Source organism: Leptopilina heterotoma, unplaced genomic scaffold (genome assembly GCF_015476425.1).
Source record: "Leptopilina heterotoma isolate Lh14 unplaced genomic scaffold, ASM1547642v1 Lhet_66, whole genome shotgun sequence".
Classification (NCBI taxonomy): domain Eukaryota; kingdom Metazoa; phylum Arthropoda; class Insecta; order Hymenoptera; family Figitidae; genus Leptopilina; species Leptopilina heterotoma.
Window position 1 is genome coordinate 146,499 of NW_025111153.1, and position 20,304 is coordinate 166,802.

At 30.3% G+C, this 20,304-nt stretch overlaps 2 protein-coding genes across 3 annotated transcripts in view; one reads left to right on the top strand and one right to left on the bottom strand.

The window, feature by feature from the left end:
* Positions 1-16,091: 16,091 nt before the first annotated feature.
* LOC122510073 lies at positions 16,092-17,784 on the bottom strand. Its single transcript, XM_043624480.1, has 4 exons — positions 17,625-17,784; positions 17,148-17,207; positions 16,614-16,979; positions 16,092-16,548 (listed from the first exon to the last, which is right to left on the bottom strand). Exons 1-4 carry the CDS (start codon positions 17,688-17,690, stop codon positions 16,117-16,119), a joined length of 924 nt encoding a protein of 307 aa, XP_043480415.1. The 5' UTR covers positions 17,691-17,784; the 3' UTR covers positions 16,092-16,116.
* A 455-nt stretch (positions 17,785-18,239) lies between these two features.
* Positions 18,240-20,304, top strand: part of LOC122510074 — a 29,227-nt gene continuing 27,162 nt past the window's right edge. The window contains exon 1 of one of the 2 annotated variants that reach the window (XR_006302414.1): positions 18,240-18,342. Coding sequence is in view for 1 of the 2 variants with exons in the window: in XM_043624482.1 (XP_043480417.1) it covers positions 18,312-18,338 (27 nt within the window). In the remaining variant the exon portion in view is untranslated. The remainder of the gene's footprint in view (positions 18,343-20,304) is intronic. The other variant, XM_043624482.1, reaches the window with a different exon arrangement.

Here is a 20,304-nt window from a genome sequence, read left to right on the forward strand (position 1 = left end):
TCTGGATCACGGTACCCGTATCTTCTGGGTTTACCTTTGCTTTTATCAGCGGCAAGATACCCTCATACAACTTTGGGTCTCTTGCCGTGATTTTAACAGCTTCCGTGCTCCTTAGCTTCAAAGGGGGCTTCGGAAACTCTTTTTTCTCACCTGAGGGCTTATTTTTTGGAGACCGTTTCTTTTTGTTTTTAACAACTTTGAATCCGTCCTCATTGTCCGCTCCGTCTTTCAAGACAGTCTCAGCATACGACTTGCTAGGACTATTTGAGGGCGTCTCTTTTGTTTCAACCAGCGACTTAGAACCAAGCTGTGGAACATCCTTTCGCTTAATTCTCTTCTCGCTTCGAGTCGCTTGTTGTGGACTCGCATCTGGGCTTGCATTTTCCCTGGGGCGTTTATTAACGCCTTTTGCCTTATTAGGGCGTGTTGTTACGCCGTCCAGAGCTGCAGTAGTGCTCTCCGTCTGCTGTCGAGCTCCCACAGTTGAATGTTGTGGTTCCTGGTCTTTGAATGGCTCGGGGATAAAACGCAAAGATCCTACAAAGATCCTACAAATTGTTAAGAACGCACTTTCCAAAACCGCCACGCACGCTCTTAAAAATCCCGGGAATAGCCAGGAACTGATTTGCGACATTTGATTCGTTGCATGTCAGCTGGCTATCTATTTGGCTCCCTCCAAAATCCTTGGAGCCATCTACACCGACTATCGGGGCTTGCACCCGATCAGAATCGGTGGTGGGATTACCGGATTTGTTCAAAGCATCAAGTCTTCAGAGGAGTATAGTAAAAATGGGAAAGTAATGTCATTCACAAGCAGCAATGGGTCACGATCCACCTGTCATGTAACTGTCTTGCAAGAGGAAATTAAGAGAATTGAACCAGACTTATCACTAGACAGTGTAAGCAAACATAATTTATTTAAAATTTAAACATATAATAATTTAATTTATTTTAATTTAACAATTATTATTAAAAATAATAATCGTTATTAAATTATTATTATTTTAATTAATTAGTGATTGAAGTTATCACTCAGAAAAATTTTAATAATAGAATTAAAATTATAATTATGCATTTTAATTAATTTATTCTTAATTAATAATAATATTAATTAATTAAAAATAATAATCATTATTAAATTATTATTATTTTAATTAATTAAAGATTGAAGTTATCACTCGGAAAAATTTTAATAATAGAATTAAAATTATAATTATATTTATTTTAATTAATATATAATAAAGGTGATTCGCATCACGGGAGCAGAGGTCACGAAGGTTTCAAATCCCAAATATAACAACGGAAATTTAAATTATCAGTTAGTCATCAGAAAAAACACCGTGTTTACACTCCTAAAAAAAGAACGAATCAACAAAAATGTACCGTCCGCAAAAAAAGAAGCAAAGCTAATTGATTTCGAAAATTTAAAAAATGAAAATGGTTACGTCAGTAAGTAAATTTTTATTGTCTATTCATTTTTATTTTAATTATTATTACAAAAAATAATTTGTTTGAAATATTATACTTTTTCCTTTTGAACATAAATATTTATTATTAGTTTTTATTTTAATATTTAAAAATTTTATTAATTTATTAATAATAAATAAAATATAGATAAAAAGTATATAAAATATAAATAAAAAATAGAAAAATATAAATATTTATAATTTATATAATAATAATATTTCTATTATAAGTTTTGTTGTTTATGTTTTATATACAAATATAAATTAAAATATTTTCCAATTTTCAAGAATGCGAGGATTCGTTACATCAACTTTTCGCCTACTGAAATACAGAATGAAAAATAAAATGATAAGTTATGGTGTTGGATCCTTAACAGATGGAGTTTTCAAATGTGACGTACGAATTCGAAATTTTTTAGAAGACTTCGAATATTTGAAAAGGGGGGATTACGTAGAAGCACATGGATTTCTGAGATACACCTGTAAGTATTGGTTAATTGTTCTACATAATTCTTTCCCTTATTTATTATTTATATAAATACTAACAATAATTTACTTTTTTAGCTCAAGAAAAAATAATTTGCATCAACTCAAATGATCAGGACGAAATTCAAATTTTCAATAATGCAATAATAAGTTCCGATGATCTCTTAGAAGAGGTTATAGAGTTATTATAAAAGAATAGTTTCAACACTTGAAGGAACGAGACGTTACTCCAATTTTCAATAATAAGGAAATAAGTTTCTAAAATTTATTATTATTAATTAATTATTAAGAAATATTGATTTACTTAAATTTGTTCATTTCGATTAAAAAAAAGTTATTTTGCTTTTTATCACATTTTTTATTCAAATAATGAATTGTACTTTAAAGTTCATAATATTATCTTCAATAAATCATTTTAAAAAATTATTTTCCTAATAATAATAAAAAATAAAAATAAATTAATAATAAAAAAATTATTTAAATAAATATTATTTTAAATATTATTTTATTGAATTTTAAAAAAGAATTTTAATTTAAAAATTAAATTGATTAAATTGATAATTTGATAAATAATTAAATAAAAACATTAATTTCCTTTAAATTCATCATTATTATCTTTTTACCTAAGAATAATTTTAAATTTCATTGTTATTATAAATCTTTTTTTACGAACAAGACGATATTCAATAATGAGAAAGTAAGTTCTAAAAAATTTATTACATTTTATTAATCAATTAAAACAGAATAATTTATTTAAATTTATTTATCTAAATTTAAAGAAAATGGTTGTTTTCATTTTTCATTAAAATACATTTTTTAATTAAAGAATAAATTGTACTTTGAGTTTGTAAAATTTTCTTCAATAAAACATTTTCAATAATTATTTTCCTAATAATAAAAATTAAAAATTAAATAAAAATTTATCTTGATAAAATTTTTTTTTCAATTTTATTTTTATTGAATTTTAAAAAAGAATTTTAATTTAGAAATTAAATTAATTAAATTACATTAATTAATTAATAGTTAATAAGTAAATAAATAAAAAAAATTAATTTCCTTTAAATTCATAATTATTATCTTTTTTCACCCTAAGAGGGTGATTTTAAGGAAATTAGAACAGAAAAAATGGGAAGAGAGGGTAAAGGGAAGTGAAGTTAAACGGGGAAGAGAGTGTTTGTAAGTTAATGGTATTAAGTGGGTGGTCTGTGATACAACTGGAGAGGTGGTGGAGGAGGAACGGAGAAGAGAAAGAAACGTATCGCAGGAAAGGAATAGAAGAAACAGAGGGCAGGTTTTTCGGAAGAAAGAGGGGGCAGTTGGGGAAGATCACAGAAAGCAGGAATAAAAGTTGGGTTTTGGAACGTAGGTGGCATTAAAAATAAAGACGAAGGATTTTGGAGAACAATAGAGAAATGGGACGTGTTATTTCTTAGCGAGACGTGGGTGGAAAAGAAAGATTTGAAGAAAATAGAAAGGATATTACCAAAAGGGTTCAGATGGAAAATGCAGGAAGCGAAGAGAGATAGACAAAGAGGAAGAGGATCAGGAGGAATTATTTCAAGGGTAAGAAAAGAGGTTAAGGAAGTAAGAAAGGATTGCACGATTGTAGACGAAGATTGTATAGTGAGAAGTATTAAAAGAGGTAGAGAAACGATAGATATAGTGGGAATTTATAGAAGAAGAGGTGAAGAAAAGGGATGGGGAATAATTAAAGATTGGATGGAAAAAGGAAAGGACAAGAAGGTAATAATTGGGGGGGATTTAAATGCATGGACCGGGGAATTGGGGGGTGGTTTGTGGGATGAAGAGCTGGAAAAATATAGTAGAGTGTCCAGGCATAAGAAAGTGGATGAGGAGGGTAAGAGACTTCTACAATTGTTGGAAGAAGAAGGATGGTCCATTGCCAATGGAAATATGAGAGGAGACGAAGAAGGAAATTTCAGCTATAGAGGAAAAGGAGATACCGTTATAGATTACGTGCTGACAGATGATAAGGGAAGGGATGAAATCATTAAAATGAAAGTAGGTAGAGAAATAGGGTCTGACCATTTTCCTTTGGTGGTATAATTAAGGGGTGGGAAAAGGAAAGAGAGAAGTGGACTGTACAAAGGGGTTAGGAAACAAAAGAAAATTAAAATGGGTAAATGGAATGTGGAGAGGCTAAGCGAATTTCAGGAAAAAATGCGGAGAGAAATGGAAGAGTGGGAGGATGAAGAGGGAGTGGATAATAAAATAATAAAAATAAGAGACAGGATTGATAAGGTGAAAAAATAAATGGGGGAATTACAAGAAGTACAAGAGTTAGGATATAGAAAATGGTGGGACAATAAATGTGAAGAGAGTAGGAAAAGAATAAAAGGATACATTAAAGAATGGAGGAACGGTGGAATGGAAAAAAAAGAATACAACAGGAGACACAAAGATCACGAGAAACTATTAAAAGAAAAAAGAGAAATGGAGAAGAAAAGGTTTATGGAGGAAGTTTAAAAAGCAGTGCAAGAAGGTAAAGAATGGGAGGTAATAAACAAAGAAAGGAAGAAGGGGAAACCTATAACGTGATACAAAGTGAGAGGGGAAGGAAGAAGAATGGTGAGAGAGGATGATGTGGAAGAGGTGACAAGGGAAGAAGTAGATGTTGCGGTAGACAAGCTGAAGAGGAATAAGGCGGTGTAAAAAGATGAGATGGAGGGAGAGGGTATAAAATATGGGGGTGAAAAGGTGAGAAGGGTGATATGGGAAGTAGTCAACGAAGTGTGGAAGAAAATGGATGGCCGGAGGAATGAAAAACGGGCCTGATTGTACCGCTGGTCAAAAAAGGGGAAGGAGAAAAAATAGACGAGTACAGAGGCATTACCTTAATGCCAGTGAGTTATAAGGTATATGCGGAGGTACTCAGAAAAAGATTGGAAAAAGAAGTTGAGGAAAAAGGTATTCTACACAATCAGGCCGGGTTCAGGAAGGGTATGGGCACCATGGACCATATATATACCCTCAATTACTTAGTGAATAGAAAACTGCGGAAAAAGGGGGGAAAATTAATAGCTCTTTTCGTAGATTTCAAGGCTGCGTTTCCGTCTGTGAACAGGAGTATTTTGTGGAGATCACTAGAGGAAAGAGGGATTAAATATGAGATTGTAGAAAGGATTAAAGAAATGTATACGGATGTGAGGGCGCAGGTTAGAATAAGAGAAACAATTGGGGAAGAGTTCTGGCTGGGTAGAGGTCTGATGCAGGGTTGCCCTCTAAGTCCTGTTCTCTTCAGTTTGTTAATGGCGGACTTGGAGGAGAAGTTGAAACGAAGAGGAAAAGAGGGGATAATTTTGGGTAATGGTAGAATTTACTCACTTGCTTACGCGGATGATGTGGTATTGATGTGCGAGAATGAGTCAGGAATGAGGTTGTTAATTAAGGAATTTGAAAAGTATGTGAGAGAGAAAGATTTATGGATAAATGTGGAAAAAACTAAGGTGGTGAGATTTATGAAGAAAAAAGATGGAAAGCAGAATGAATGGAGATTGAATGGAAGAGTGGCTGAGGAAAAGAAACGGGCTTCAGGAAAGAAGCCACCAGGTGAGAAAAAAGAGTTCTCGAAGCCCCCTTCGAAGCTGAGGTCTACGGAAGCTGTGAAGATCACGGCAAGAGACCCAAAATTTTATGAGGGTATCTTGCCGCTGATAAAAGAAAAGGTTAAACCCGAAGATACAGGTACCGTGATCCGGAAAATCAGGAGAATTTAAACAGGAGGTTCTCCTAATAGTGAAAAAGGGTGGAGAGACCTTAAAATTTGCGGAGAGTCTGTCCTTGGCCCTGCATGGCAAGGCCGAGGTCACACCTCTGGTAAATAAGAGGCGCCTGGAATCGATGGGATAAATAACGAGATCCTAAAGTTGGTAATCGACACTTCACCCCAGATTCTGCTTCGATGCTTCAATCTTTGCCTTGAGAGAGGAGAGTTCTTCCGCGACTGGAAGAGACAGAGGTTGGTCATCCTAAGGAAAAGTAAAAAACCTCTTGATAAGGTTTCATCGTACAGACCTATATGCCTGCTAGATACGATGGGTAAACTTCTAGAGGATATGGTTCTGCAGAGAATGCAAAGCCACTTGACCGAAGAGAATCGTCTATCCGATCACCAATTTGGTTTCCGTAAAGGCAAGTCCACAGTTGATGCCATCCAGGCAGTTGTGAACATAGCAAAAGCAGGAAAAAACAAATTGGGACCTGGAAAAAAGAAGAGCTTCTGCGCGTTGGTAGCAATTGACATACGCAACGCGTTTAATTCCTCAAGATGGAAAGATCTCATCGAGTCGATGAAAAAGAAAAACATGCCGCCCTACTTGTTGCGGATAATGGATAATTATCTTAGACAGACGTGGTTATGAGCTCCCACGAATCATGATAGACGGATTCGAGGTCAAGTGGAGTAGGCAAATTAAATATCTTGGTGTGGAGTTAGATGGAAGGTTAAACTTCCACCACCACATGGCTACGGCGTCAAATAAGGCGATCGAATGTGCGGCTAATCTTTCACGGTTAATGCCAAATGTAGGCGGACCCCGTGAACAAAAAAGAAGACTGGTGGCGAGTGTCGCCCACGCTAAAATGCTCTATGCAGCACCAGCGTGAACCCCATCCCTGAGGAGTAAAAGATGTGTAACCATCGGTGAAAAGATACTGTCGGCGCAGAGATCGATAACAACGCGTATCATCTCTGCATATAAGACGGTATCTACGAGTGCTGTGCAGGTCCTTGCAAGTGTCCCGCCAGCAGATCTTTTGGCGAGGGAAAGGGAAGAAATGTTTCTCATTTCTAAAGAAAGCAGTTCCTCGGATGAGGAATTAATACCAAGCAAGGGCCTGATACGCAAAGAAGCGAGGCACAGGCTCATAGAAAGATGGCAAGAAAGATGGGATGGTGAGAAAAAAGGTCGACGGACTTATTGCCTTATCCGGGCACTCGCCACCTGGATAAATAGGAAACACGGTCAGGTTTTCTATTATATGACTCAGGTGCTCACAGGTCACGGGTGTTTTAACTCGTACCTGTGTCGCTTTAAATTACGCGAGGACGAGGTGTGTGCATATTGCCAGTTATCCCTGAGGACAACGCGGAGCACACCCTCTTCTCATGCAAGAAATAGGACTTGGAGAGGCGGGCCATGTTCGAAGGTGTAAACAGTCAAGTTACACCGGAGAACATGGTATCGCTGATGACCCAGTCAGAAGAGAATTGGCGGTAAGTCGAGAACTTCATAATCTCGGTTATGTCGAGGAAGGACCTCGACAGCCGCCAAAAAAGCGTAATTTAAACAGCTTTTAAAGTTTGTTCGTTTCTTATTAATTTATTTTGTGATTTATTTGTCCTTCTACATTTTTTAATTTGTTTTGTTTTTTTTATTCGTTTTTGTACCGTTTTGTCTTTTCAACGTTATATACCTGTTTACTTTTTTTTTTTTCTTTTTTATATCCGTTTGCGATTTTATCTTTTGACTTTTAACACTTCTTAAATAATTTTGTTTTTTTATTATTGTTGTGCTGTAAATTCCGCTTAGACTATGAAATAGTTTTAATCATTTTTTTAACTACGGACGCAGGAAAACCGCAGAGAGAAGAAGAAGGTCGCATTAGCGACAGAGTTGGAGCGCCACCCTCAAAGGCTAAAGTTTTACGACAGTTCCGAGGGAGGGTAAAGGGCTCCAGACGAAGGGTTACGGGTTTTAGTGGGTCGGGCTGGTAGTAGGTCGCCAGTTTATTTTTATTATAACATTTATTTATCTTTTTTTTAATATTTCCTTTTGTTTCATTTTACCAACCCTACATAACCTTGGAGTGCGGAATCCAAGGTATCTGTAGGCAGATTTCCCAAAAGTCCCTAAGCAAAAAAAAAAAAAATAAATAAAAATTAATAAGTGAATAAATATTTTTCTCCTTTTTTATTTTTATTAAATTTTAAAAGAGAATTTTAATTTAAAAATTAATATGATTAATTTAAACTAATTATTTTCTAATTCATAATAATTATATTCTCTTTATCTATCTTTTTAAGAAGAAATATTTTTTTAAATTTAATTGTTATTAAATAAATTTAAAAGAAAAATTTATTTTTAAAATTAGTGGATAAAATAGAGATGGAATTTTAACAATATACGAAAAAAAGAAAATCGTTGCTTAGAAATACAATTTTGTTTTATAAAACAAAAAATATTCACAGTTTTCAAAGGGCATCGAAAATAAGTAAACGTGTTGTGAATTTCGCAAAATCATCAAGATGGCATCAATAAAACTTTCTTCTAATGAAACGATTAAATCTATAGTCGTTGTTCAAGATTGTACTGTGTAAGTAGTAATATTTTTATATTATTAAGAAAAATAAATAACATAACCTAAATTTTAAACATTGATAATTTTAGTAATATATTATTATTATGTATATATTTATTATTTATTTATTTATTATAAGAAACATAATATATAGAATATCCTTTTAGTTAACATTTTGTTTATTTATTATTGTTTTATTATATGTATTTATTTTTTTAATTATAAATATATATAAACATTATAAATATATATTATTAATATAGAAATTAAAAATATTGATTTCTTTTCAGGGAACTAATTGTCTTCATTGAAAGCATGTCTGCAGCAGAACCAGCAGGATCACAACTTCTACAGCAATACATATTGAGTAATGGACAAGGAAGTGAAATTTTACTGAAAATATGGAATGAGCAAATAGAACGAGTGAAAGAATTCATTCGACCCAATGCGGAAATTTCATTTTTTGAATTTTTTAAATAATTTTTTTTTTATATAATAATATATACATATATAATATAATTTATAATAATTACAATACAATTTTTAATTTAATTAAAAATTTATTAACCCTTTGAGTCATACATTTTTCATTTCATTGGAATCTATTGAAACTGGTTAATCGGGGGTTTTTGGGGTCGCTGAATACAAATCTGGCATCAGATTTTCAAAATTCAAAATGGCGGATGCAATATGGCGGACAAACAAACAAATGACAAACGACAGACTTACACGAACGATTCTCTCCACAGGTAAGTACCGACTTTAATCAAACAAATGACAATCGACACAATTAACACAAACGATTTCCTCCACAGGTGAGTATTGGCTACAATCGGACAAATCACAATCAACAGACTTACACGAACAATTATCTCCACAGGTAAGTACCGACTTCAAACAAACAAATGACAAACGACAGACTTACACGAACGATTCTCTCCACAGGTAAGTACTGACTTTAATCAAACAAATAAAAATCGACACAATTATCACAAACGATTTCCTCCACAGGTGAGTATCGGCTACAATCGGACAAATCACAATCAACAGACTTACACGAACGATTATCTCCACAGGTAAGTACCGACTTCAAACAAACAAATGACAAACGACAGACTAACACGAACGATTCCCTCCAAAGGTAAGTATCAACTTCATTCAAACAAACGACATTCAAGAAACTATTACTAACGATTATCTCAACAGGTTAATATAGCTTTTACGTTGAAAGAAGGTATTTTATTGAGTAGAAGCAGTATTATTGTATGTGTTTTTTTACATTACATCCTGCATTAAGTTTGACATTTTCAGTTACTTATCGGTTAGTAATTCTTTACTAATATCTACAGTTTGTTCAATCGGATTGTCAAAAATGGTACATTATATTCAGTATCAAAAAATTAATTCTTTTTTTTATAGACAGAAATACTATGAAGAGGATTTTACGTTAAACGAGTTACCTGACTGTGGATTGTCAGGATTCATTCACTTTTGATTTTACTCTTTAATTTTATCCGAACGTTTTAAATCTTCTAAGTTTATTAATAAATTTATTAATACTCATGCCAGATTCGTATTCAGCGACCCCAAAAACCCCCAAAAAAACGAGTTCTAAGCAAATTCTGTTCATTTTTTATTTTCGCGTCCGCCATATCGGATCCGCCATTTTCAATTTTGAAACTCTGATGCCAGATTCGTATTCAGCGACCCCAAAAACCCCTGAGTAACCAGTTTCAAGCAAATTCAGTTTATTTTTAATTTTCGCGTCCGCCATATTAGATCCGCCATTTTGAATTTTGAAAATCTGATGCCAGATTCGTATTTAGCGATAAAATATATAATATAATACATTATAATAATTTAAAATCTTTTTTCAACATTTTTAAAATTAATTGTGAATAATTTAATAATTATTTTTATTTAAATTTATGAAATTAAGTTAATTAATTAATAAATTAATAATATATAAATAAATTATATATAATATATAATAATTATAATAATTTAAAAACTTTTTTCAAAAAATTTTAAAAGCAATAGTAAATTACTTAATAATTATTTTATTAAAATTTATTAAATTAAATTAATAAATTAATAAATTAATTACGTATTAAATTAAATTTTATTTCCATTACAGATTATTTATCCGTTACCTCATTCAACGACATAAAAAAACTAGAGTCCCCAAAAATGAATAAAAAACTCTTGAAGATGGGCATCAAACGAATTACTGCGGTAGAAAAAGAAGAATCATCCTCTTCAAAAAACAAAAAAAGAATAATTTTTTTTTGTTATTTATATCAAATATTCTTTATATAATTAATATTAATATAATTAATTGTTTACACATTAATGATGATTAAAAATAATTCACTTGAATAAAAAATTAAAATTGAATAAAAATTCTCATTATTCAAAATAACGGAATAGCAAATTATTATTATGTGGGTGATTTGCACGTAACTGTAATATTTGGCGGCGTCACAGAAAACACATTTAAAATAAAAAATTTTTGCTTGGGTATGGATACATTTCACAGGTATATATAAAACCTATTCGCAACCACAAATATGTACAAATAGATATTATATTTTTTCATAAATTGCGTAATTCCCTCCAAAATTTCAGCTCCGTGGCGTGTCCGTTTTTTAAAATTTTAAGTTAAAATTCAGAAATTTTATTGAAAACGCCGAAACTGAAAACGAGAATTTTTGTAATATGAATTGTGTATATAGGTGAACAATTTGTACATGTAATGCATCTTCTAATACTTCTTATAAAATTATAAAATGTGAAATAGTTTTGTCCACAAATTTTTTCAATTTTGTAATAAGATTTTTTCTCTATAATTTAACTTTTTATGGCACATTTTAATGTTATCTGAGAATTGCAATCTAAAATAAGATCCATTAGCAACAAATATCATTAAAAAAAAGGTTCAAAATTGTAAGTTGTACACTTAAAAACAATTTTTTGTGTAAAAATGTGAAGTTCACAAAAAAAGTGGTAAGTACCGTGGTATTACTATTCTTTTAATCTAAACACTCTCTGTGGTAATTATTGCGATTTTTTTAAAGATTATATTAGAAACAAATTATCTGCCCAAAAAAAAGAATTATTTTGCAGAATTGTCGGAGTTAGGTTAGTTTAAATGTCAAATTTCAGCTCCGTGGTGTCACATAAAATATCAGCTCCGTGGCGCCTGTGGCGTACAGTGTGAAGGTGCAAATTCATGGATCAACAGTTGCTACAACAACTCATATTATAGAAGAGGACAGACATAGTTGTGTCCTTTTATATTTCAGTGCTTCGACAACCGTTGACTTATTAAAAAACACCTTAATATTCGAAAAACACGCCTTTACAACAACCAAGCAAAAGCACAGTATAATTACTGTTGATCGTAACGCTCTTATTTGTGAATACTTTTCTACAATTAGTTTTATGCGCTAATTTCATAATGTTATGAAAATGAAATTCTCTGGTTATGTCAAGCTGATAGTAAATAGTAAATGTTTTTGCTGGGGCTATTTTGTGCATCAAAATGCTTTTTTTAACTCAGTGATTTATTCAAATTCAGAATTAAAAGAAGATCAACTTTTGCATATGTTATATTTCCTTCTGAAGGTTTCCTTTGAGTTCGTCAATGAAATAAATTTTTTTGTCTGAGTTGTAGTCATTAAAAGTTGTGCACAAAATAGACCCCGGGATGGGGCTACTTTGTGCATTGAACTTTGTGTTTTTATAATGTTACATAAACATTTTTTTGATCCTTTCTTATTCATTAAATCTTTTGTGTAGATATTTCAGAGTAAATTAAAAAGAATAAGATATTAAACAAAAAATTTTGTAAATATTATACAACAAAATGTAAAATAAAACACTGAAATTTTGCTAAAATCATGATTTATTAAAAATTAACAACCTTTCTTCAAATTTTATATTACTCAGAAAATAAATAACACTTTTTCTTTTTAAATATACATTTTACAATAATACATTATGATAATTATAAAACTTTTTTTTGAATACATGTAAATAACTTTGAATCATCATTTTAATACGAGCTTTTTTAAATGTTTTGAATATGATATTTTTTAAAAACTTGAAATTAATAATTTAAGGTTAAATGAATAACAATTTAATATCTAATACACTTTTCCAGTAATTTTAAGAGAAACGAGAGAAATAGTTTTAAGACTAATTTGAAAAACTTATAAATATTAATTAAAGTTAATTTTTTGTCGTTATGTTGCTCACCGGTTGAAGTTTTAATCGTTTTAAGGATTTTAATTAACTTGTTTTTGGTTTTTTGACAAAGAAGTTCTTTTTAATAATTTTATTTATTAAATACCTCGAGTACATAAAGTAGCCCCAGTTGACGGCAGTATTATTCAATGCATAGGGTTGTCAGCTCCGTGGCAGCCAATTTTCGAAAATTTGTTGTAATTTTTTTATAATTATAGCTGTAGTAAAACCGTTCAAATTACAACTATATTATGCCCTAATGATGAGGAAAAGTGATATTTAACATGAAAAAAACAAAATTTTTTTTCTTTTAAAACTTATCTTAAAATTGCACAGTTACGTGAAAATCACCCATGTATATATATATAAAAAAACGAAATAGGAAATTATTATTATGTATATTAAAAAAACGGAAAAGCTAATTATTATTATGTATATATAACCTTTAATTTTGAACATTATTTTTGCTTGCAGATAAAAAGTTAAATTTATTTATAAATGATAATTGCCTAAATCATTCACGCTCGCTTTAGCACGCGTAGGATTTTGCTAGTTAAATAATAATCGATAAATTAATATATCAATAAAAAATTTATTTACATGACTTGTTTAATAAAATACCAATTTGACAATTAATCATTAATATTTCTTTAAGTAAAAACGTTGAAAAAACTATTTTTGGCTTTAATTAATATTCCGTGTGGAATTAGGAATTTCAAAAGTCGCGCCTCTTTTCTAGCTTACTGTCGTTGAGTATCCGCCTAGTCTCTCTAGCGAATAAAGAAAAAGGAAAAAGAGGCACGCCGACAAGTAAAACGCGCGGAGTGTGAGTGTGTTAGTTGCATATGGAAGGAGTACGATTGACGCTATGGTGGGGCGGATCCGAGTCTGCAGTCTGGTCACACTGCAGATGAGTAATCAGCGACCCCGAAAACCTCCGAGTAACAAGTATCAGGCCAATCTGATTAATTTTTACATTTGGCGTCCGCCATATTGGATCCGCCATTTTGAATTTTCAAAAACTGACATCAGATTTGTAATCAGCGACACTGAAAACCCCCGAGTAACGAGTTTCAGTCAAATTAAATCATTTTTTTTAAATGTTGGTATTACGATGCTTTTTTGGACCATTTTTTAAGAGTTAGCAGCCATATTGGCGTCCGCCATCTTGAAAAAAATCAGTCGCTTCAGGATTTTATTACTGAGGGTTCATGGACAACTTATTTTGAGCTGTCAAGAGAATGTCCTTACTTTTTCCCAGTGAAAATATAATCTAAAAGAAATTTTTTTCTCGAAAAATCTTGTTTTTTTGGAAAAAATTGTTTATAACTTTTTCCCTGTTTGTTATAAACAAATTCTAACAACAGTATCTGAAAGAACAATAAATTTTACATCGGAAATGTTATATGCAAATTTTTTTCTGATGTCATTTTCATACAAAGCTGACTGCTCAAAGTCAATGTCAATTTTCTGTCCACTTGGACGTTAATGGGTTAAAACAAAGTCAATGGAAAGTATGTTAGTTTACTATGTCATATCGTTCGTGAACAAAGGTGTTTGAGAAAAAATAATTTCCTAGAACTAAAAATGATTTCCCTCAAAAATCGAATTTTTAGTTCTTTTAACCAAGAAAATATAAATTTTGGTACAAATTAAAATTTTTTCGTTCACGAACGAGGTGACATGGTAAACAAACAAACTTTCCATTGATTTTGATTTCATTTGAGTTGTTCCCGTTTATCGTGCAAGCCGCTTTAAAAAAAAGTTTTTTGGGACAACAGCTACAGTTTGCATAAATATTAATATTTTTTAAGCTTTAAAGTTGCTAAAAGTTTATAAAACCAAGTACTATCTAATGCAACGTACATTATTTTAATAAAGTTTCAATGAAAAGTAACAAAATAATTATAAAAATCACTCTTTTTTGTTGTCAAAAGGGTATGTTACCCCTAAAGGGCATATGCTTTATGTAATTTTAATTTAATCAAAAGTTACAGTGTTTTTAATTTTGTTCTAATATAGTTGAAAATTTAGGTGCGTGCATCCAAATTTACCGCGATAAATTGTTGATATTGTGATTACGCTTATCGATAATTTTGTTCGCGATATTTACTAACTTTCCATCAATAACAAATAACATTCTTGCTGTGTTGAAAAAAGAGAACATTAGTGATTTTTCTTTATTGGAATTAACACACATGCTTTTTATAGATACAGTACAATTTTTGAAAGAGTAAAAACTAAAGCAAAAAGATTTTAAACTTTTAAGACCAAAGTGACTTATTAACTGCGAAGAATTTGTTGTCGGGACAAATTTCAAACAAAATTAAAAATAATGATATTAACTGGAATTAGAAAAATTATATGGCGTATATATTTCGTTGTGTAAAAGTTTAAAGTTGTTTTTGGAAATTCCCGGAATGTTTTTTCAAATAATAATTATTATTATAGATTAAACAAAAAAGTTCACTAACTAATATCAGATTATAACAAATATATATTGCAGGCAAATTTGTGGCAAAATAAATATTCTCGAACATTTATTAGTGAGGTTGTGCTGCCTTATTTGTACAAAAATATTCTCAACTTTGGTTAGAAATCCTTAATTTACTGTAACCTCCTAATACGGTTTTTTATGCGAAACCGTACTCAGATTAAGTTACCACTCATACTTTTTTACTGAACACATGCCGCATATTTAAGTAAATGATCTTTTAAAAATCATCTTATAAAGTCAATAATTCAATGATTCCAAGAAAGTTACCGTTAGTTGGTAATTCTAAAATTTTATTGTTAGATTTTTTAAATCAATAACAACATTATTTTTATAAATTCAAAAATATACAGCATGAGCCATTAACCGGAAAAATAACATTGAACTTTAAAAAAAATAATTCTAATTAACGAAGATTAAATAATACGAGTTTCTTAACGACGCGATAAACTATTATTAAGTTAAGCTTCAAGTTAAGTTTCAAGACCACCGTTGTTAATGCTTTTTGTGCCTTGAAGTTTGTATATAATAAAATTATATATTTATGACATCATGAAAAATTATTAACATTCTTTATAATTTAGACGCAACTAAAGAATCTTTATATATTTAATATATATTACAGAATAACCGACAGATTAGCTCAGTCGGATAGATGCCTCGCATTGGTGGTCGTTTAAGGACCAAGGGTATAAGTATCCTTGGTTCGCGCCCACTTGGCTTGGTATTTTTCCGGCACGTGAGACAATCTGAGCGGGAGGTTTGACGTCGAGGTATAATGATGTGCACCGTCGATTATTGTCCGGTACACACCATTAGAACTCGACTGTCGATAAACCGGTTGTACTCAGAGAGGTTTTCTACAGTTTCCCTCTTCTCTGGCGAGAAAACCCATTGACGGGTGGTCCAGGCAAATGCGAGTACTCCTAATTTGCAAGTCGCTCTGTAGGCGCAAAATTTAGTATTAAGGAAATGTCTATAAAGAAATATTGTAAGAGAAATTTACGAGATGTAAACAAACACTTGTATAGCCAAGATTTGTAGGCTTAAGACGGGTGTATAAACAAAAAAAATTATTATATATTACAGAAAAGTTGAACTTTATTTAAAAAGATGTTTACATCCTAATAAAAGAACTCTTTGACTTCCAACTCGACAAATTTTAGCAGGTGCAGTTATCATCATCTTGACTTCGGTTGTCGAAGTGGAAATACATTTTAACTCAAATGTTCCTTTGGTCACAGTTAATTTGTAGTAATCTGAAGCACAAGGATGTCCATTTTTGTTAATTTGATAACATCCACCTTCAAATGGAACAATACCATCTAATTTACATGGATTTGTTTCACATTTCGGATGACCTTCTCCTGGAGTAAATATTAAGTAACTTCCTAGATGACAAGGACCTTGCCTATAAGCTTCATAACAAGAACCATTTGAGAATATAAAGCTATCTTTACACCCACAGAGATAGTTTGACTGAGAATGGTTCGAATGTAAATACGAATTTTGTGGACATATTTTAGAAGGATTCTGAAATTAAATGTGTAAAGATTTACAACATAAAACAGTTATAAAATAACATTATATTACGTTACCTGATCATCAATTGTTCCTAAATACTTGGAGTCATCACATTGTATTTGGAAATTTTCACTAATTCCTAAATAAGTGTTATTATTACTGCATGGGTGTCCATATCTCCACAGATGGTAGCATTGTCCATTATAAGGAACAAGACCATCAATGTGACAAGGATTTTTTATACATTTTGCACTTATTTCACCAGGCAGAAGTGCAAAATAATATCCATTCCAACAAGGTCCTTTTCTATAAGGATCGTAACAATTTCCATCTTCAGGATTATATAATAGATTATCTTCACAGTCACAAAATTCTTCATGCCCATATTCATTCTCTTCCGCGAATAGTTTCATATTCTTTGGACAATTTTTGTAAGAACTCTGTAAATTGTAAAATACTAGGCATTATTCTGATATTATCTATACTATTACGTTTACTACGTTAACACATATACAACATCATTGGCAAGTTCTTATGTTATTGTAAAGTCTATGTTATCAGAAAAAAGAATGTACATAAAATGTTGCACATGTGAATGATTTTAGTACCTCCACATTACTATTTGACTCGTGTTCTATCCCGAAATGGACATTGAAATCTGCTACAGTCTAAAATAATTTCAAAAATAATTTTTACAAACAAAACATTTAACATTATTAACAAAATGTGTGACGCGATATGAAGAAAGAGAGCTAAAAAGGAAACGAATTATATGTTATGTTTCCGGCACATTTACCTTCATTAAAAGTTTCTTTAAAATTTAAATAAAAGTTTCTTGAATATTTAACATGAAATAAACACTTAAATATCATTAGCTTGCCTTAAAAGCTGATTCTCTTTGTTTGTTTTTAATTCAAATTTTTAAAACATGATCTATAATTTTTAGCTTCTTAGGTTCCTTTCTTCATATCGCGTCACATATAGTGAAGCTTATTTAATTTTAAAAAAGTAAAGAGAAAAGTTCTATATCTAATTTTAAATATTTTTTAGTGCTTGATTTGTAATATGATAAAGATTTTGCTCACATAATTAAGATCGAAGACAATGCAGATAATCACTACATGGAAAATAGTTCCAAACAACATTTTCATTTTCACTTAACACTAAAAAGACAAATGTAATTTATATTAATTTCTAGTTAGGTCTTGATCAGTTGCTTACTAAAGATTAAATCATAAACTGAATTCAATCTCCCTCTAAGTTAATTTATATTCTTTATTTACAAATAATTTTTCTGTTATATCATTTAACCTGTTACGATAGTATACTATAATAGTGAACTAAGTTTATCAAATATATCTATAAATATGTTGACTAGCAGATCTTAGCGGTCATTCTCATATTTATATTTCTGAAATATTAATCATTATAATTGCGTTATTTTATATATTCTTATATTAAATAAAGATTATAATTTTTTTAAATTACTAATAAAGAATTGTAAGAGGATTTTATAACAGAACATTTAAGAAGACTCGCACCTGAATTTTCAACTATCTGAGAACATGGTTCAAAAAAATGTTTTTTTCTAACACTAATATTTCCAGTCGAAAGTAAAGTGCAAAAAAAATTACATTCTTTTTCTAATAAGGTGTTGTGGGGTGATGTGCAACACTGACGATTTCTGATCTACAGTTCGATATTGAACAGAGCCAAGTACATATTGCCATTTGTTTGTGTCCTCAGTAACTTGTTTTTGTTAGATATAACTCATGAGACAGCTCGCAGCTAGGTTTGCTGTACGTAAGTTGACTTAAATTTCTCGAACAGGAAATATTTCTCGCGCTTTACATTTCTAGTCGTTTCGTGAAGGGTTTTAATTTATTTTATAGATAAGAATGTGTTAATTGTTGATTTTTTAAGTGTTTTTAAATATCTGTTAGTATTTTGTGTTTCCATTGCATTGTATTGCGTACAAATCATTTTTCGCAAAATACCATATTTGGGATGATGTGCAACACTTTTTTTATACTTTACGTGCCATAACTGCGATCCACATGATGAATACATAATTCTGAGTTATTTTCCTTTAATTATATATTCCTTATTCAGTTATGAATGAATAAAAAATTAAACAAACAATTTTTTTCTTTGGTGATATCTCCAGTTTTCAGAGGTTAACTGTAACTTAGTAAATTTTTTTTGGCAGACTTCGATTAGTTTGCATTGAAAAAGCCTAAAATTAATAATTAAAGAGATTTTCATCGATATCTATGCTGAATTTTACTGGTGTTACACATCATCCCAACTTTTTTGGTAAATGCAAAAACGGACGTTTTTGAAAAAGCGAAAAATTTGTTGGAAAATTTTAAAATTCTGAAAATCTAATAATGCAGAAATATTCTATTATAATGCCTCTAAATCATTCAATTTTAAAATATTTAAAAATTTAATTATTTGACATGTTTTTTGTTCAACGAAAAAAAACGTTGCACATCACCCCACAACACCCTACTATTTTAAGTAAAAGAATCCATAAAAATAAAAATAAATTTCAAGATTTTTTCTAAAATTTTGACACTGTAACTTTTGATAAAATAAAAAAATTCATGTAAAGCATTGAAATTATAACTATAAACAAGTTGTTCATTTCATGACCATTTAGCTACCTCAATATATAAAAATTGCGGTTTTGCAAACTTTTGAAAAACTGTGTACAAAAGGGTTCGTCCAGAAGATTTGTTAAAAATAAAATTATATTAATCATTTATAAGATGTTGTATAAATATTTGGTGAAATTTACACTTTCATTTGCCAATTGCTTCTGTTTTATGGTAGAATAATTATTTCAAAATATTAATATTAAATTAATTATGAAAAAAATACAAAATTTGAATTTTTTGTGAAAAAGAAAAATATTTATTAATTTTATAAATTTTGATAAAATATATACTTTGTATACATCAATCGATTCGTTTTCTTGTCAGGGATGTAATTTTGAGAATAATTAATGAAAATATTAACAAAAAAAAAATTATTTCCAAAAATACAAAAAAAAATTTTTTCTGAATTTTAAAAAAATTGTATAAAAAAAAATTTTGTAGATATTTTTGAAAATCTTTGTGTCAGATTTTAGGTACTAATGACTGCAATAAACCTGCAAAATTTCAGGACAATCCAGCAAAATTTGTATGAGATAATTTGTACACAATTTTTGTGACATACACACACACATACGTCTTGACATTTGTTCATAATTGAATATACATATGTTCTAGATGAAAATGAGTTTATATAACCTTCTTTTGAAAAATTGAAAATCGTCACTAATGCAAAGCTTCCTCATAAGGAAGCAAAATGAAAGGTTCTTTAACTTTATTGAAGACTTATGCATATTAAGTATACTTCTTACGATGTTTTACTAATTATTTTCAAAAAATGTTTCTTCTTCCACAAATTTCAATACTTTTTTATGGTTCTTGTTTTACTGAGTTACATTGTTTTAATTAGGTTAAGTAAACCAAGAAAAATAATAGAGGCAGTTGATAAATCTATTTAGCAACACATTAATTTATTCGAGAGGATTGAGTCTCGTTATTTGTAGGTCCAACTCAAGTAGAGAGTATTTTGATGAAACTCTAAGCATTCAGAAAATATATTCGCTTTATAAAACATTTATGTCAGATAATAACCAAAAGAATATCGCTTCAATATATATCGATATCAGCACATTTTTAATAATGAATACAATTTAATTATTTATCG

Bases quoted from the DNA above. Each gene is read 5' to 3' on its own strand.
- LOC122510073 (XM_043624480.1), bottom strand. From the start codon at position 17,690: ATGAAAATGTTGTTTGGAACTATTTTCCATGTAGTGATTATCTGCATT. The intron at 17,208-17,624 runs GTGAGCAAAATC...AAATTATTTTAG, and splicing joins TTGTCTTCGATCTTAATTAT to ACTGTAGCAGATTTCAATGT. The intron at 16,980-17,147 runs GTACTAAAATCA...TACAATTTACAG, and splicing joins AGTCAAATAGTAATGTGGAG to AGTTCTTACAAAAATTGTCC.